This window comes from Quercus lobata, chromosome 7, assembly GCF_001633185.2.
Source record: "Quercus lobata isolate SW786 chromosome 7, ValleyOak3.0 Primary Assembly, whole genome shotgun sequence".
Classification (NCBI taxonomy): domain Eukaryota; kingdom Viridiplantae; phylum Streptophyta; class Magnoliopsida; order Fagales; family Fagaceae; genus Quercus; species Quercus lobata.
The window spans coordinates 21,967,846-21,983,680 of record NC_044910.1 but is presented as its reverse complement, the minus strand read 5'-3'; the positions used below and the strand labels follow the sequence as shown (position 1 = coordinate 21,983,680).

The following is a 15,835-nucleotide window of genomic DNA, read 5'->3' as shown; positions in this document are numbered from 1 at the left end:
TCCTACTTCTTAGGGTCCAAATCTCAATTGCAGTATTAGGATTTGTTCTTAATACATGCCTTAATCCCATTGGTTAACTCAGCCTCAGAAATCTTGGCATTTAATGCAAAACACTCCAAAATCCCATCATGTATCATATATTACCCAAAGAAGCAAGGCAGCCCCTAAAGTAAATCTCCTACTTCTGGCCAAATCCTAGGAAGATTAACCTTGATTCCCTGCCTCTGATCAGTCCTACACTTTTTGGATTCTTGTTAATTAATGCTTCCCTAAAACTCCATTATAAAAAGATAAGCACCTCAGCCCACAAACAAAAAGACTCCCTTTGAAACTCTTGATTTGTTTGCCATTTTTGTTGGTGGTTTAGCTCTCCTTAAGCTCACCACTCATTCCCTTTAGACAACAATCACCTAACCTCAGATATTCTTTTCCCCCCTTTACACAATCACAGCTCATAAGTGCCTCCCAAATTAGTCACAAACAGCCTATTACTTACTAAATCCTTAACCTCAATATTAATCCTATCCCACTCACTCAAAACAACCCACATTACCTCATTCATGCCTTATGAACACACACTCACCAAAATCTTATTTTAATACTTGCTACACTAAGCTAGGATCCCTCTCTCCCTTCACACCATGCCAATTAATCATTTTCTTCTTCCTATGGAACCTTTATTTTTTACTTTTTGTTTTACTATTAAAGGATATAATATATTTGTAACAATTAAACTCTTCCCTCACATTGATGTAATGATGACCGAAAGTACAATAAATTCCCCTAACTGAGACATACAAGGACCCCCAGGAGTTAACTCTTTCCTAAATTTATTTAATCATTGACTGTTGGACTGTGTAATTTCACCCTTGCTATTGGAGAATTTATCTTTCTGGACTTAAGTGTAATTTCACCCTTACCGCTAGAGAATTTATTTCCCTTGAACTATCAGAACAGGACCACTACCGTATTAATTAAGTATTGTAAAGTATTTTCATTGGGCTTTTGTTACTGTTTTGTCAAGTGCAACCTTTGTTTTTTTTTGCTTGGATAGGCTTGTCATCACACTGAAAGCCTTTGGGTACCAACTCAATAGCCCATAGTCGAGTTTCGGCTTGGTTTCCCAACATTTTATTCAAAGGCATCAATTTCTCCCTCAACACTCATTTAACCAAGTTACTTCTAAACTCAAACTCAATCCAACTTAATTATTATGTGGAAACCCCAACCCTTTAAATTAACTAATAATCAAAAACTACCAAAATGCCTTTAAAACTTAAAAATGACCAAAAATACTCCTAAAACCCTCTAAAATTGCCGAAATACTCCAAAATTGACCAAAATATTCCTAAAACTTTAAAATGACAAATATACCACTGGAGTTTAAAAATGATAAAAATATCCCTAAAACCTATTAAAGTATTGTAATACCCCTAAAACCTATAAAACGAAAAAATGCCCCTAAAACCTATAACATGATATAAATACCTCTAGAACATAAAAATGACCAAAGTACCATCGAAACCTAAAAAATGACTAAAATACTTTCGAAACCTAAACAATTACCAAAATACCACTAAAACCTAAAAAATGACTGAAATACCTCGAAATCTATGAAATAACTAAAATACCCCCCGAAACCTAAAAATGACCAAAATACCCACGATATCTAGTAAAATACTAAAACACCCTCAAAATCTAAAAAGTTATCAAATACCCCTGAAACCTTAAAAATGATCGAAATGCTTAAAACCTAAAAATCGACCAAAATATTCTTAGGACCTAAAAATTACAAAAATAACCCCAAAACCTTTTTTTTTTTTTTTTTTTAAAACCAAAATTCCCTCGAAACCTACAAAATGACCAAACCCTTAAAACCTAAAAAAATGACCAAAATTCCTCTGAAACCTAAAAAATAACCGAGATGCCCCCTAAACTTATAAAATGGCCAAAATACCCCCCAAATCTAAAATGGCCAAAATACCCTCCAAAAACTAAAAATTACTAAAATAATATTGAAACCTAAAAAATGATCAAAATGCCCGCGTAACCTAAAAATGACCAAAATACCCTTAAAACCTAAAAAATTTCCAAAATTCTCCCGAAACCTAAAAAATGATTGAAATTCCCTCAAAACCTACAAAATGATCGAAATATCCCTAAAACCTGAAAATCACTGAAATGCCCCTAAAACCTTTAATTTGAAGAAAATACCCCTGAAATATCCAAAATACCCCAAACCTCTATTTTTGTAATTTTAGAGGTTTAGAGTGTTTTTTGGTCATCTTAGAGGTTTAGAGGTATTATGGTCACTTTAAATGTTTCAAAGGTATTTTGATCAGTTTAGATATTTAAAAGGGAATTTTGGTCATTTTAGAGGTTTTGAGCTAAAAATTTAAGGGCATTTTGGTCATTTTATAGATTTCAAGAGTATTTTGGTCTTTTTAGATACTTTGAGAATATTTTGATCGTTTTAGAGGTTAGGGGATATTTTGATCATTTTAGATATTTCAAGGCATTTTTTTCCGTTTTAGAGGTTTCAGCTTAAGTCATTTTAGAGGTTTCAAGATACATGGAGGCTCTAGTGCTCCTACATACTGAAGGAGACATGAGCACGGCATGTGTCCTAAATTGGCCACATGTCAGCCTAGTGTTCCCCGTCCACTGCATATTATGGACGTCAAGATGCCAAGAGTTGGATAAAGTCTCTTAACAACCATACAAAGTGGCACTCATGGCTATAGCCTTATAGTATAGAAATTCAGAATATTGTAAAACTCTGGTATTAATATGAAACAAAATCCCAAAACAAATTCTGGTGCACAACAGAAAAAACCATGCCCAAGCGTATTTTTTTCCCATCAGAAGTCAAAATAAGAGATGTAAATCAAGTTGGCTTTACATTAAGACAGCAAAAGAACCCCCTCCCCCTGAAGAAAAAAAGGCAAGTCCTTGATTCAACGTTTAGACTGAAACTGAGTGCCCTTCAGAAGTAGAGAACTCTGTACTTGGAAGGGGAGACCTCGAGTCGAGGGACTGAAGTGCTCTCACAACTTCAAACATGGATGGCCGTTTCTCTGGCATCACAGAGGTGCATCGGAGAGCAATATCCAGAGCCCCTAGCATATCTTGTTGGGAAGAATCTGATATATTGGGGTCAAGAACTTGGTATGCCCCATTAGTAATGTTAACTTTCCTTCGCACCCATTTCACAATATCAAGGGATTCTGTTGATTCAGCTTGCTCAGCTGGTCGGCCAGTCACTAGCTCCAACAATACAACACCAAAGCTGTAAACTTCCATTTGTTCAGTCGCCTTCTTAGTATACCCACATTCTGCAATACAAAACCGATAAAGATCATCAAGATTTAAGTTTTGTAACATCAGCATATTTTATGCAATTCTACTTTTAACATATTTAGAAAGCAGATGATAAACTTGTCAAAGAATGTAATATCATATCTGACATAGTTTGGTGAATGCAGTGTGTTTCATGACTCTCGATTCAATCAATAACACTGTTAATTTCCATTTATATATATGAGGAGAAAGGGTGTATTTAAAGGTCACTTATAAGTAGTTTTTTTTTTTAAAAAAAATTTAGCATCCATTGACCCTTAAGGATGTCATTTTTCCTTGACTTTCAATGCACAGTTCAGAAGATGGTTAATCAGTTCAAAGGGAAAGATAAAAATACTATCCCGGCATGAGAATTCCAATAACTTTCTATGACAGAGTTAATTTACGAACAAATAACCTATGTAAAACTTGCGTTACCATCAGACTCATACCTGGAGCAATGTAACATGATAATGCAGATTCTGAAGCTATGGTTGACTGAAATGCAGCCTCTCCCACAATTCGGTCAAGTGCAAAATCTGTAAGTTTTGGTTCAAAATCTGCATCCAGCAGAATGTTATTTGACTTTACATTCCTGTGCAGTATGTGTGGGACATAATCCTTGTGAAGGTATGCTAATCCTTGAGCAACCCCAATTGCAATTCTCAATCTGACACCCCACAGCAACTGAAAACCCGGCCTGTGAAGCAAATCCCCTAAGCTCCCCTTCTGTAAGAACTCATAAATTAGGAAGATTGAGTCATCAGAATGGCAGAACCCAAGAATTTTAATAACATTCTTATGCCTGATCTTTGCTAATGTCTTAATCTCAGCCTTCAAACTTTTAGATGACTGGCTCCCATAATTAACAAGCTTCTTCACAGCAACAAGTTCACCACTCGGTAAGCCTAAAACGTAAACTCTACCAAATGCTCCACCAATGCCTATGGCACTTTTTTCATCCATTCCCATAACCAAATCATTCTCAGTGACTCGAAGAGGATAGAAGAATACAGACCGCCAACTTCCCATTTGAGAATTCTGCTTGGAAGATCTATGATACACAAAAAACCCAGCAGCTACAATCAAAGTTCCAAGACCAAAAGCAACAGATATCAGGGCACAAGCCAATGTTGTAAGACCAAGAGTGTGGTGTCTTGGCTGGTCATCAGAACAAGCATTGGGTAATCCCTGACCACAAAGTCCAGGGTTTCCTTCTAGAAAGGAAGCTGGGAGACCTGAAATCAATGAGTATGGGACTCTACCAGATAGTTTATTGAAAGACACATTGAAGAGGGCAAGCTTCAAGTTCTGAAGCCCTAGGGGAATGGGACCAGTGAGATTGTTTTCAGAAAGATCAAGGTAAGTTAGCACTGGTAAATCAGAAAGGGAGGGTGGAATTTCTCCTGTAAAACTGTTATCTGATAAAGACAACGAGACCAACTTCCTGCACTTCTTCAACTCTGGAATTCGGCCAGAAAGCGAATTGTGGGAAAGATTTATTATACTCATTACAGGTGAATCACAAAAATTTGGAGGAAGTTCACCATATAAACTATTAAGAGAAGCAGAGAATCTGTATAAGCTCTTAACCAACCCAAGACCCTGAGGAATTCTACTGGTTAAGCTGTTGTTATCCAGCTGAACTTGCTCCAATTGAGCAGCCATTGATACAGAATCAGGAATTACACCAGAAAATATATTGTTTTCAGCTCTAATGAGCTTAATTTTTGGTAATGACCATAAGTCATTTGGGAAATCACCAGAAAACCCATTGTTCTGAACTTGAAATCTCTCAAGATTCAAACATTGACTAATGGAGTTGGATATTGAACCAGCAAAGAAATTTGTATGGAGACTCAGGTTTATAAGGCCTTTTCCATTACAAATGCCAGATGGGAATGGCCCCAAAAGCTTGTTCTGTGAAACATCAAAAGATACCAGGTTCTTGAGAGAAGACCCTAGTATCTGAGGGACCTCACCAGTCAGATTGTTCTGAGAAAGGTCCAAAATAGTCAAACTCTGCAAACCCACAAAAGAGTCGGGAATAGCACCATGGAAACCAGAGCTTTGCAAAAAAAGCTTCTCCAGCTTCTCAAGCTTCCCAATTTCATTTGGAACCTCACTCATCAAGTTAACATTTTGAGACAAATCTAGAATAACAAGCTCAGTGAAGTTCCCAAAGACAGAAGGTACACTACCTGAAAGCAAGTTGCTTCCCAAGTTGATAACTTGAAGGTTCTGCAATGAGCCTATGCTTTCTGGGATCTTTCCCTCAATACGGTTTCTGCTGAAATCAAGCTTTTTCAAAGAACCCGAAAGAGAAATCTGATCTGGGATTGTACCCCAAATGAGATTGTTACTGAGATTCAGAGTTTCCAAAGTAGTGCATTGAGAGAGATGGAGAGGAATGGGTTGGTTAAAAAGATTGTCAGAAAGATTGAGGTCAGTCAGATTGTGAAGCTGACATATAGAAGATGAGATTTCACCAGTAAGGTTTAAGCTTTGAAGGTTGACAGAAGTAACAGAGAGTGAAGGAGTGGGGGAGCAGGTGATTCCTGTCCAATTACAGTAATGTGTGGCAGAGTTATTAGACCAGCTGGAGAGATAGTTATTTGAGTCTTCAAAGGAGGACTTGAAGGTTAAAAGGATCTCTTCTTCTGATGAAGCTGAGCTAACAATGAAGGATGTGAAGGTTAGAGAAAGAAGAAATAGGTATGTGCAGGTTTTAGCCATTGGAGGTGACTGAGAGAGCTTGCTTGTGTTCTTTTCAATCTTTTCTATATATCTGTGAAGTAGAGTCTGCTGGAGGAGAAAGTGTTGTGAGACAGAGAGTAACATATTACTGGATGTTGATAGGTTCAAGGGTATCTGTGCAAAGTTCCGAAAAGTCATCTATACTTTTGAGAATATTTATATTGAGGTAGGACTTGATTGTATAAAATTCCAAAATTGCCAAACCCCACACCAAAAAAGCAATATTAAAACAAACAAACGAAAAAAAACAGGAGAGTAGAGAAAGTCTCTAGCCCAAAAAATTAAAAAGATTTTAAAAATTACATGATATGAGGTTGACAATCATAGCAACAATAAAAAAGTAAGAAGGCAGATGACAAATCAATCAGGACTAGGATTAGGAATTGACTTTAAAGAGGAAAAAATTTGTAAGTCCAAAATTTTGTCCAGCTCTAAAAATCATTAATATTAGCTTGTGTATCTATTGTGTAAAATACGTTTTTGATACAGTACTTGTGTATATACATAATCGTTGTTATTGTGGATTTTAATTTTTTATCTTTTCTTCAAATTTTTCGATGATGAAAGAAGAAAATAAATGATAAATGATAACTATAGTATATAAAGGGATAGAGTGACAATTAAAAAAATTTAAAAAAAAATTGATACTTTAATGAAAGAAAATTTAGAATAGACTCTCCTAAAATTAAAAAAATAATAATAATAAACATAATATAATGTAGGTGTTTTGAAAAATAGTTAAGTAAAAAAAAAAAAGGTTATTGTGCTAAATTATGCAAAAAAAAAAAAAAAAATTGCATGAGCTAATATGAATGGTCAGGATAGTAAAATACAAAAATTATATATGAGGTTTGAGTTAATGTCAAATACAAAAATATCAAATTTACTCCATAGGAAAAAATGTCATTTAATATCGTTTGAAAATCCTCTTGCTCCTCCTGCTTCATACTCTATCTCTAATTGTTAATTATATTTCATTTGCTATTCATACACTCTCACACATATAATTTTCATAATGCAATGAAGACAAGTTGTTTGAAAGGAAACAAAAGACTTCGACAAGCATGAAACTTTCAAACAATATAAAGTGTACTTATAAGTCTTTGTAGTACTTGGTATTAGCCTAAGCTGTACAGGTGGTTTTTTTTATCTTACCCAATTTATAATTGATTGACACTAATGGTAACTATATAGTAGATGTGGTAACAATATACACATTAAAAAACCATTCATTGTGCCATAGATGGTATTTCAATGTAAGAAAATCATTGTTTACAAAATCGGATTGTTGAACTTAAAAACATTATCTAAAGGGTAGCAATTTTGAGGTAATTAATATTCACATGAATTTTTTTTCTTACAATATTAAAGAGTATTTAAATGTAAGAAAACCATTAATGAAAGTTTTAATGAGATAGCTTTTTTTTCATTAATATTTTTATAAGTAAGAGAACTTTTTCTTTCCACTCATTTGTATACTGAAAAAATTTTAATGTGAAACTGTGTGCACTGGTCCCTGGGCCATAAAAGTAAAAAAGCGTGAACGGTGCATTCATGCTCAGAGTGAGTGAGTGTATGATGTTTCTACATATTTGTCTGTGTTTTCGTTTCAACTTTATCCTTTGTTTTCTCCCTGAATAATAGAACTTTTGTAAACAAACATCTTTTTCCTTAATGTTATCATAAGTTGGAAAAGAATCCTAAGATATAGTTGACAGGATTTGACCTTTCACCAACAATTACCCTAAACTTATTGTTTACTCTGTGTTTTTAGCCATGGAATTACTGATTCAAAATAGTTATAAAAGAAACTGAAAATGGAGAATTTTATAAACTTTTGTTATGGAATTAATCATAATATCTTATTTTTGTAGTTAATTTTAAAATTTACATACTATTTAAACAGTGTGACTTGATAAACTCATAAGTGATGAAAAGAAAATTATAAATTGTTTATTAAGACAGTTTTTTTTTTTTAAATAAAAAAAAAAAAAAAAAGCATTACAGTCCAGATAGAGTTAATTGGCTATAAAATATTATCAATATTATAACTGGTTAGAGTACGGTTGGATGTCACTGAAAATTAATTAAAGCATAGTTATACTTATATCTAAAAAAAAGTTTTATAAGAAATGTTTATGAACAAATATGTTAACACATATTTTAATGAACAAAGAATTTCAGCCGCCTGTAATAAACATTAGGTAAGATAAAATATTCAGAGAGGGCAAATTGGTTCGGGTTTGTGTATTAAAAAGTCACCATAATCATAATGATTCACCCACCACAACCAGATTGAAAATATTTCTCCCCTGATATCATATCAAGTGGAAAATAACAAAAAAGTGAAACAGCCTATCAAATTTTAATTTAGAGAGGAAGTTGGAAAGGGCATCAAACTTCTGAAAGTCAAATAAGAAAGAAAACAATTCAATAAAAAAGAGAGAAGAAGACGACAGAGAGTTCTCGTGACTCCTGAGTAAGTCCGAGTGATGACAATTGACAAGAGAGACGGTAAGTATAAGACAAGAGTCCACTTCGCACGTGCCAGCGTGGGAACTCTTTTCAACGACAATAGATGTACTATTGTGACATGGGTCTACTCTCCCATAAAATTTATACAATAAAATAAGAAACGTTTATCTTAGAATAAAAATATTAGTCCGGTTAATATATGTTCCATTTATTTTGAGAAATTTTTTATAAATAATTGGAAAAGATATCAAAATAGTTAATTTTTTTTTGTTAACCTGCCATAGGATCCATCATGAAAAAGATCATCCGCTTTCACCGCTGATAGTCTGATACACTCCTCCGTATAAGGTTTGGGGTCCACCCACTTCGGTAACTGGTTCATTGATGTACGTACGATTTTTTAGTATGTGAATGTGAAATAAGGTGAATTATCATTAATCAATGCCAATTGTCAATGGTGTTTCATTCTTGAGTTGTGACCGGAACCCCAATCAAATTCATAATTTTTTTTACAATTTTTTTCTTTTTTATTACTGTTACTTATTGTTTGTTACTCAAAAAAAAAAATTATTGTTTGTTACTTTCATATAAACCCACAATTATTTTTTCACCACTCACACAATCAACCTTGTGGGAGAGCTGTGACAAAAATTATAAATTATGGTACTATATTTTTGTTTATTCCTTTTTTAGTTGCAGTATGATCGTTAGCATCTATTATGCTAAATAAAACTCATTTTAGCACACCAAAGTACTACTTTTTTTACTTTAACACATTATTTTACAACTTACTGTATATCTCATATCTTACTTTTAACACCTCACCCATTAAAATAACCTAAAATGACTCCTTTAATCAAATTTTTTAAAAAAAAATACTAGATTACCAATAGCCCATAGTGTTAGGATCATGTGTTATGGTATAGTCAATCATGCCAAATTATGTGTCTTTTATTGAGTTTTGATGTGTCTTAAAGTTGTAATTGAATACCAAGTTGAAGACACAAGGTTTGCTCAAGAAAAACACATTTTCAGCATGTATCTCAATAACAGCTTGATAGAAGCTAAAAACTTACTGTCTCCTCGATAGAAGCTCAATAGCAACTTGATCTATCGAGATTTTGTTCTTGATAGGTTTTTCTGAGAGAGAAACACTTCTTTTATGCGGCTAAGGTTTTGTAACAAAGTTTTCTCTATTTCACCAAACCAAAGAGTTTGAAAGTAGATATGAAGATTCCATTGGTGAAGAAGCTGAAGCCATAGCAACCACCACAAACTTGCTACTATGAGGAAAACCTTCAAGATGTTCTTGAAGTCAGTTGGAGGTTCCAATTGTGATTGTGGGTGGAGCATTCATATATTGAAGAGTTCAGAGGTTTTGAAACGGTAGAAAGTTTCTGCTGTAAGTTGATCTACTGTGATTGTAGAGTCTAGGAACAAAAGTTTTGTACTAGACCTGAAATTTCTCTTTATTATAATGGATTTCTTTTTGGGAAGGTTGCCCCCCAGATTTTTTTACTGCAAAACTAGTTTGTTTCATTTGTTTTCCTAAGTCATCATATCTTGTCTTATTTACTATTCTGTTGTGCATGATATTGATATTTGAACAAGGACTATTCATAATAGATATAATTAACAACTTGGGTTTAAAACTTATTAATAGGCCAAGAATGTATTGACCCCTTGTGATAAATTAACCAATTAATTTGCCAAGTGAATTAATTAAGTTAATTAACATGCAATACGCGTGGTAGCACAAACAAATCACCAACTAAGTTAATATGCAGCGAAAAATAAAGTTGACATGGTGATTTGTTTAGGAATGGGGAAAATCTCCAAGGCAAAAACTCTACCAGGTAATTTTAAGGTCATCACTCTCGAGAATTCACTATTATCACAACAAGTGGTTACAAGTACAAGAATTCCAATACCTTATACCAACCCACAGTTGATCCCTTACCCCAATACCCAATTTGACTTGTTTTGTAGTGACAATCTCTCCTTTTAATGCACGGCTCCTAGTACGTGACTAACCAATCAATGCATGAATCCAAACACATGACTAACCACCAACTTGAGAAGGATGTTGGCTGCAAAGTTCTTCAGTTCATCAACATGATGAATGAAAGTTCAATTAGTATATAAAATATCAATGAACATTTAGACTCCCAAATACAAAATTACCAACACAAGCTTATAGACAAACAATATATGTGCAGAATGATGAATATAAGCTAAACCCAAATTGGTAAAACACTCTAAACAAAAAATAATCGCAATCATAGCAATAATTAAAATGTAAAGAATAAGGGAAGATAGATGCAAATACAAAGATAACACGGCGATATGTTATCGAAGAAGAAACCGAAGCACTCTGCGAAAAACCTCTTCGCCGTCCTCCAAGCGGTCAAATAATTCACTAGAGAATGTAGTTGGGATACATGAATAGCAATAGACCCTCCAAGCCTAATCTACCCAATGCACCTAAGTCCTCTAAGCTTCTTGCTCCAATAGGGTTACATCGAACCTTGTCTTCTTTAGCTTATTGGATCCCGCAATAAGCTCCATATTGCATCTGGCATCCTTGGCATCTTCCAATACTTCCCAAAGCTCCAAAAACACTTTCAACACTTTGAATGGGTGTGGGTAGCGTTTGGGTACAAATCTCCTCTCAATGGGTATAACAATGGGAGAGGGAATGAGAAGAGACTACAAAGATTTCTCTCTAAGAATGAGTAGCTCTTTCTCTAATAAGGTGTGTGTATTGTAGAAACCTCTCTTAGGGTTTTTCTCTCTAAATAGCCACACTTACATTTCGTGGGAATAAAGGTATTTATAGTAGGATATGTGAGGAATGTGAAAAGTCATTTTTCATCCAAACAGGGCATTCTGGCGACTTGGCCTCGCGACTGGAATGAGTCGCGAGTTTGAGTCACGAGATAACTTCCAGGCCAGACTGTACTTTTTGTCATATAGTGCTCCAGCTGTCATGACCTTTCAGCTCCCGGCACGCTTCACACGTGTGCCACTTTGGCGACTTGCTAGTCGCAAGATCCAGTCGCGAGACTCCTTTGAATGCATACATCTTGAGTTTCTTCACACTCTCTCACACACAACCCTTACATTATTCTCACCTAAATACAGAGTTTCTACATGCTGAATTACAAGCAAATTTGGTATGGAATAAAGCCAACACATGGTTGATTAAATTCAACCTTACAATAAAGATCAAGAAACTATTTGGTTATAAAACCCTACATCGTACAAACGCAGCAACTTCTTGAATAGGAAGATGAACTAGGGCATATGTCTCCTGTCACAATATGCTTATAAAAAACTTTTTCATTTAGTTGCATCAGTTGTGACGGCCTTTAAAATAATCTTTATATATGTTTAGGGTTGTGAAAAAAAAAGCCTAAAAAAATATACACAGATTGGAGTGAAATCAAAACTGAAAATCTGATTTTCATAAATCTCGATAGATAGCTTATCTATCGAGCAACTGTCGAGCATCGGGCTTACACAGCCTTTTAAACTTCGATAGATTCTATCTGTCGAGCTTAAAAATCCAGTACTTTTTCACTTGATTCTTGGACATATTTGCATGGCTTTAACACTTGGACTGGAAACTTTGTTCCTTGAAGTATTAAACACATCCTAAATCTACTCAATTACAAGTAAAGTGTGTTTTGTCAAAGGATTAGCCAATTTTGCATTGACATATGTTCTTAACATGATTCATATATGTCCTAACACTTGTTAATTCTATCAACCGGTGTCTAAATTTCCCAACAAATAGTATCAAAGCGGGTACACTTTGATTGGATTAAATTCCTAAGTGTGATCCTTGAACCCTGTTGTCATGGATCATGGAAGAAACCAAGTGACCCCCTTGTTACTTGGGATGATGGCAAGATCAAAGTTGCAAATTTCAACAGTAGGGCTTTAAATGCTTTGTTTAGTGGTGTGACCAATGAGAAGTTCAAGAAAATATGATCCACTGAAATTGCTTAGGAAGCATGGACCATTCTTGAGACCACCTATGAAGGTACTAAGACAGTGAAGACTATTAAGCTTCAAAGACTCAATAGCAGTTTTGAATAAATAAGGGTGGAGAAGGATGAGACCTTTGATGGGTTCTATGCTAAACTCAAGGATATTGTAAACTCTACCTTCAATCTTGGAGAATCTATAGCATAATCCAAAATTGTTAGGAAATTCCTCAGGTCCCTACTTGAAAGATTCTATGCCAAGATCATTGCTATTGAAGAAGCAAAGGACATTATTAAAATTCATTTGACTAAGCTTGTAGGGAACCTTCAAACCTATGAGATAGGATTAGGTAAAATAGGAAAAAGTGGAAAGAGTAGGAGCATGGCTGTTAAGGGTATAAAGGAAGAGAGTGATGACTCTAAAGATGATGATGAATGTTGACACCTCGCGGTTGCTCGACCACCCATCGTGGTGATGCTTGTACGCTTTTCTACATCTTGGTGCGAGAATATGATATGGAGGTGTATCATACCTCAGGTGTGTGATTGGAATATGAGTTGATTTTAAGAAAATTACCAAGGGTAAGTAAAGTCACCACCAATCATTGGATTTTTCTAGGTATGATTAGTCACCTGACTCTATTTGATTTTATTACTGATCCTAGGCTAAGAAAAATGTCGTTTTTCCTAATCTAATGTGGATGGGTAAAAAAACTTGATTCTTAGGTTCAGAAGTCTGGTTACATGTGGGGAAGGTCTTAAGCACCCCACAATGCCTATCCGTAAATAATCCTTTGTTTTGGTAAAATTATAATTTAAGGACATTGGCGGTTGAAAACAAAATATTGGCGTCAGCTTTCGGGGCTTTAATCGTATTGGGCTTTGAGGTTTGGTTTTGAAATGGGTGTGTTTGGAATCATTGCCAAATTTCCATAGTGAAAATCCAGTAGCATTTCGCCTTATATTCTTGGCGGAAATCCAGCAGCGCTTTGCCTCAGATTTGTCATAGCACATCAAGCGTTATTCTCACTAAGCTTTCAACGTGAGAATACGGCAATGGGGATGCCCCATTTTCACAGTGAAAATCCGGCAGAGTTTCGCGTTTGGTGCGCTATGGCGCACTGGCAAGGTTTTGCATTTGTGTATACGGCGCGTATTGAAATGCTCGTACTGTGACGAGCCAAAGCCCTCCAAAGTGTCAAGCATGTTGATGCATGTCGCATACACAAGGAACCTAATGTCACTTGGTGACATGGATCAAGACAATTACACAGCAATGATCGTGCACACAATATAAAATGAATAAGCATCTACGGCAATTGCCTTGAGCACATACTTACACAACAAGGTCAAGAGCTCTTATGACTAGAGAGGGTCACTCACGTAGCCACGAGAGTCCATCATACAAAGTGCATAACTACCCACACACACGTAGGCATATATATATATATATATATATATATATATATACATATATACATACATACATACATACATCTTGTGTAATGCTATCACATAAAGCAAGAAAGTAAATTAGACATTGCTAACATTCTAAGGGTATGGCCCAGCAAGGTACAGGAAATATAAAACAAACATTGACATACCTAAGGAACGCGGCCCAAGCAAGGAGCACGAAAAGTAAATGGGTACAAGGAGAGGGGGAACCCTAATACATGCTCTAGAGAAAAGGCTCAGAGAGAGAGAGAAAGAGAAGATCACTCTAGAGGGTCTAGGCCCCCTAATCTACTAAACATTGTGCTTTGTGGGCTTGCATCCTCTTGCTTGTATCTTTGCCCTTTTTGCTTGCGCCTAAGAGGTCGTACCCTTGCTCCAAGTGTCCTCGCTCCATGCGTGTACATGCAAAGACAAAAGAAACAAGCCATTAGACAAGCAAAGAGACAAATGGAGGGAAAAGCATGATAAAGACATGTTAGGAAAATATGCCAAACGGGGGCAAACAAATATGTGAAGCACATGGAAAGGCAAAGAAACGTGTTATCAAACAAAAGGGGGTGTCCTAGGAGGACAAATGTAGGTTTGGATGAAGTGTTCATGGTTCCATTGGATTGGAGTATGGACGACACACAGACTCATGCATGAACATGTAGGCAAGTGTGCAAAGATGCAAAGAAAGCCAAATAGGTGGTGCAAAGCAATCAGGGCAAGCATATCAACATTGCACGAAGCGAAGAAAGGTGTGTATTGAGCACACCAACACCACGGGGGTGTATCTCACAAGTGGTTACACCCAATCAATCCCTAGGAGGGACGGATGTGACCACACAAGCACTAGCCCACGAAAGGCACAAAACATGGCAAAGCTTAGATCTAGAGAGACTAACATGGAGATAAAGCATAGAAGCAAGCAAGCAAACATAAACATGCAAAGGAAATGATCTAAACCCTTTAATATAGGCCTAGGTGTGTGGATGTAGGCCTAGACCATAGGATATAGATCTACACCCCACCAATATGGGCCAAAATGTAAGAAAGAGAGATATCAAGGGACAAAAAGGGCTAAAGTAGCGCATGGCATAGCAACCAACATAGATCCAAGCACACAAGCATGGCACGGAGCACATAAACACATAGATCTAAGCATTAACGTGTAGATCTAAGAATAAACATGGCAAAGAACACATAGGCATGTAGACCTAAGCATAAACATATAGGCATGTAGACATAAGCATAAACATGGCAAAAAACACATAGACATGTAGATCTAAGCATAAACATGGCAAGGAGCCTAAAACATGTGGATCTAAGTACAAACATTAAATTTAGACATATCCTAGCCCAAGAAGGCTAGGCCAACAACATCAAAGCGATAAATCATGGCATAAGGAAGGAAACATGCTAGGAAAACTATAAAGACAAGCTAGGAAACAAGAACATGCTAGCAAAAGTAATAAAAGCATTTTATTAAGCAAGATAAAGTTTGGAAAAGCTATTAAGAGAAAAGGGTGTGAATTGTAGCTAAAAAGCTACATCCACACCCCTAAACCTCAAATTCAAGATATGGAACCAAGGAGAGGAAGATTGGGTGCAAGAACACTACCTTGATGATTGTAGAGAAAAGATGAGAATCTAAGGTGTTTGAAGGTGTTTTGATGTGAGAGAGAGAGAGAGAGAGAGAGAGAGAGAATCTGCCTGAAAGTCTTTTTCTTTTTGTAAAATGAGGGTTCTAGAGGTATTTATACTAGAAAAGTGACTCTTCAGCTGTTGGTGCACCTTGTAGGGCTGCCGACCACCTAGCTGACATCAGCAGTTTC

At 35.7% G+C, this 15,835-nt stretch overlaps 1 protein-coding gene across 1 annotated transcript; it reads right to left on the bottom strand.

The window, feature by feature from the left end:
- Window positions 1–2,751: 2,751 nt before the first annotated feature.
- LOC115953752 (probably inactive leucine-rich repeat receptor-like protein kinase At5g06940) lies at window positions 2,752–6,192 on the bottom strand. Its single transcript, XM_031071521.1, has 2 exons — window positions 3,792–6,192; window positions 2,752–3,335 (listed from the first exon to the last, which is right to left on the bottom strand). Exons 1-2 carry the CDS (start codon window positions 6,178–6,180, stop codon window positions 2,965–2,967), a joined length of 2,760 nt encoding a protein of 919 aa, XP_030927381.1. The 5' UTR covers window positions 6,181–6,192; the 3' UTR covers window positions 2,752–2,964.
- Window positions 6,193–15,835: the final 9,643 nt, after the last annotated feature.

Excerpts from the sequence above, each read along its gene's own strand:
- LOC115953752 (XM_031071521.1), bottom strand. The coding sequence starts at position 6,180 with ATGTTACTCTCTGTCTCACAACACTTTCTCCTCCAGCAGACTCTACTT. Across the intron at positions 3,336-3,791 it reads ATCATGTTACATTGCTCCAG|AATGTGGGTATACTAAGAAG; the intron begins GTATGAGTCTGA and ends TTTGTATTGCAG.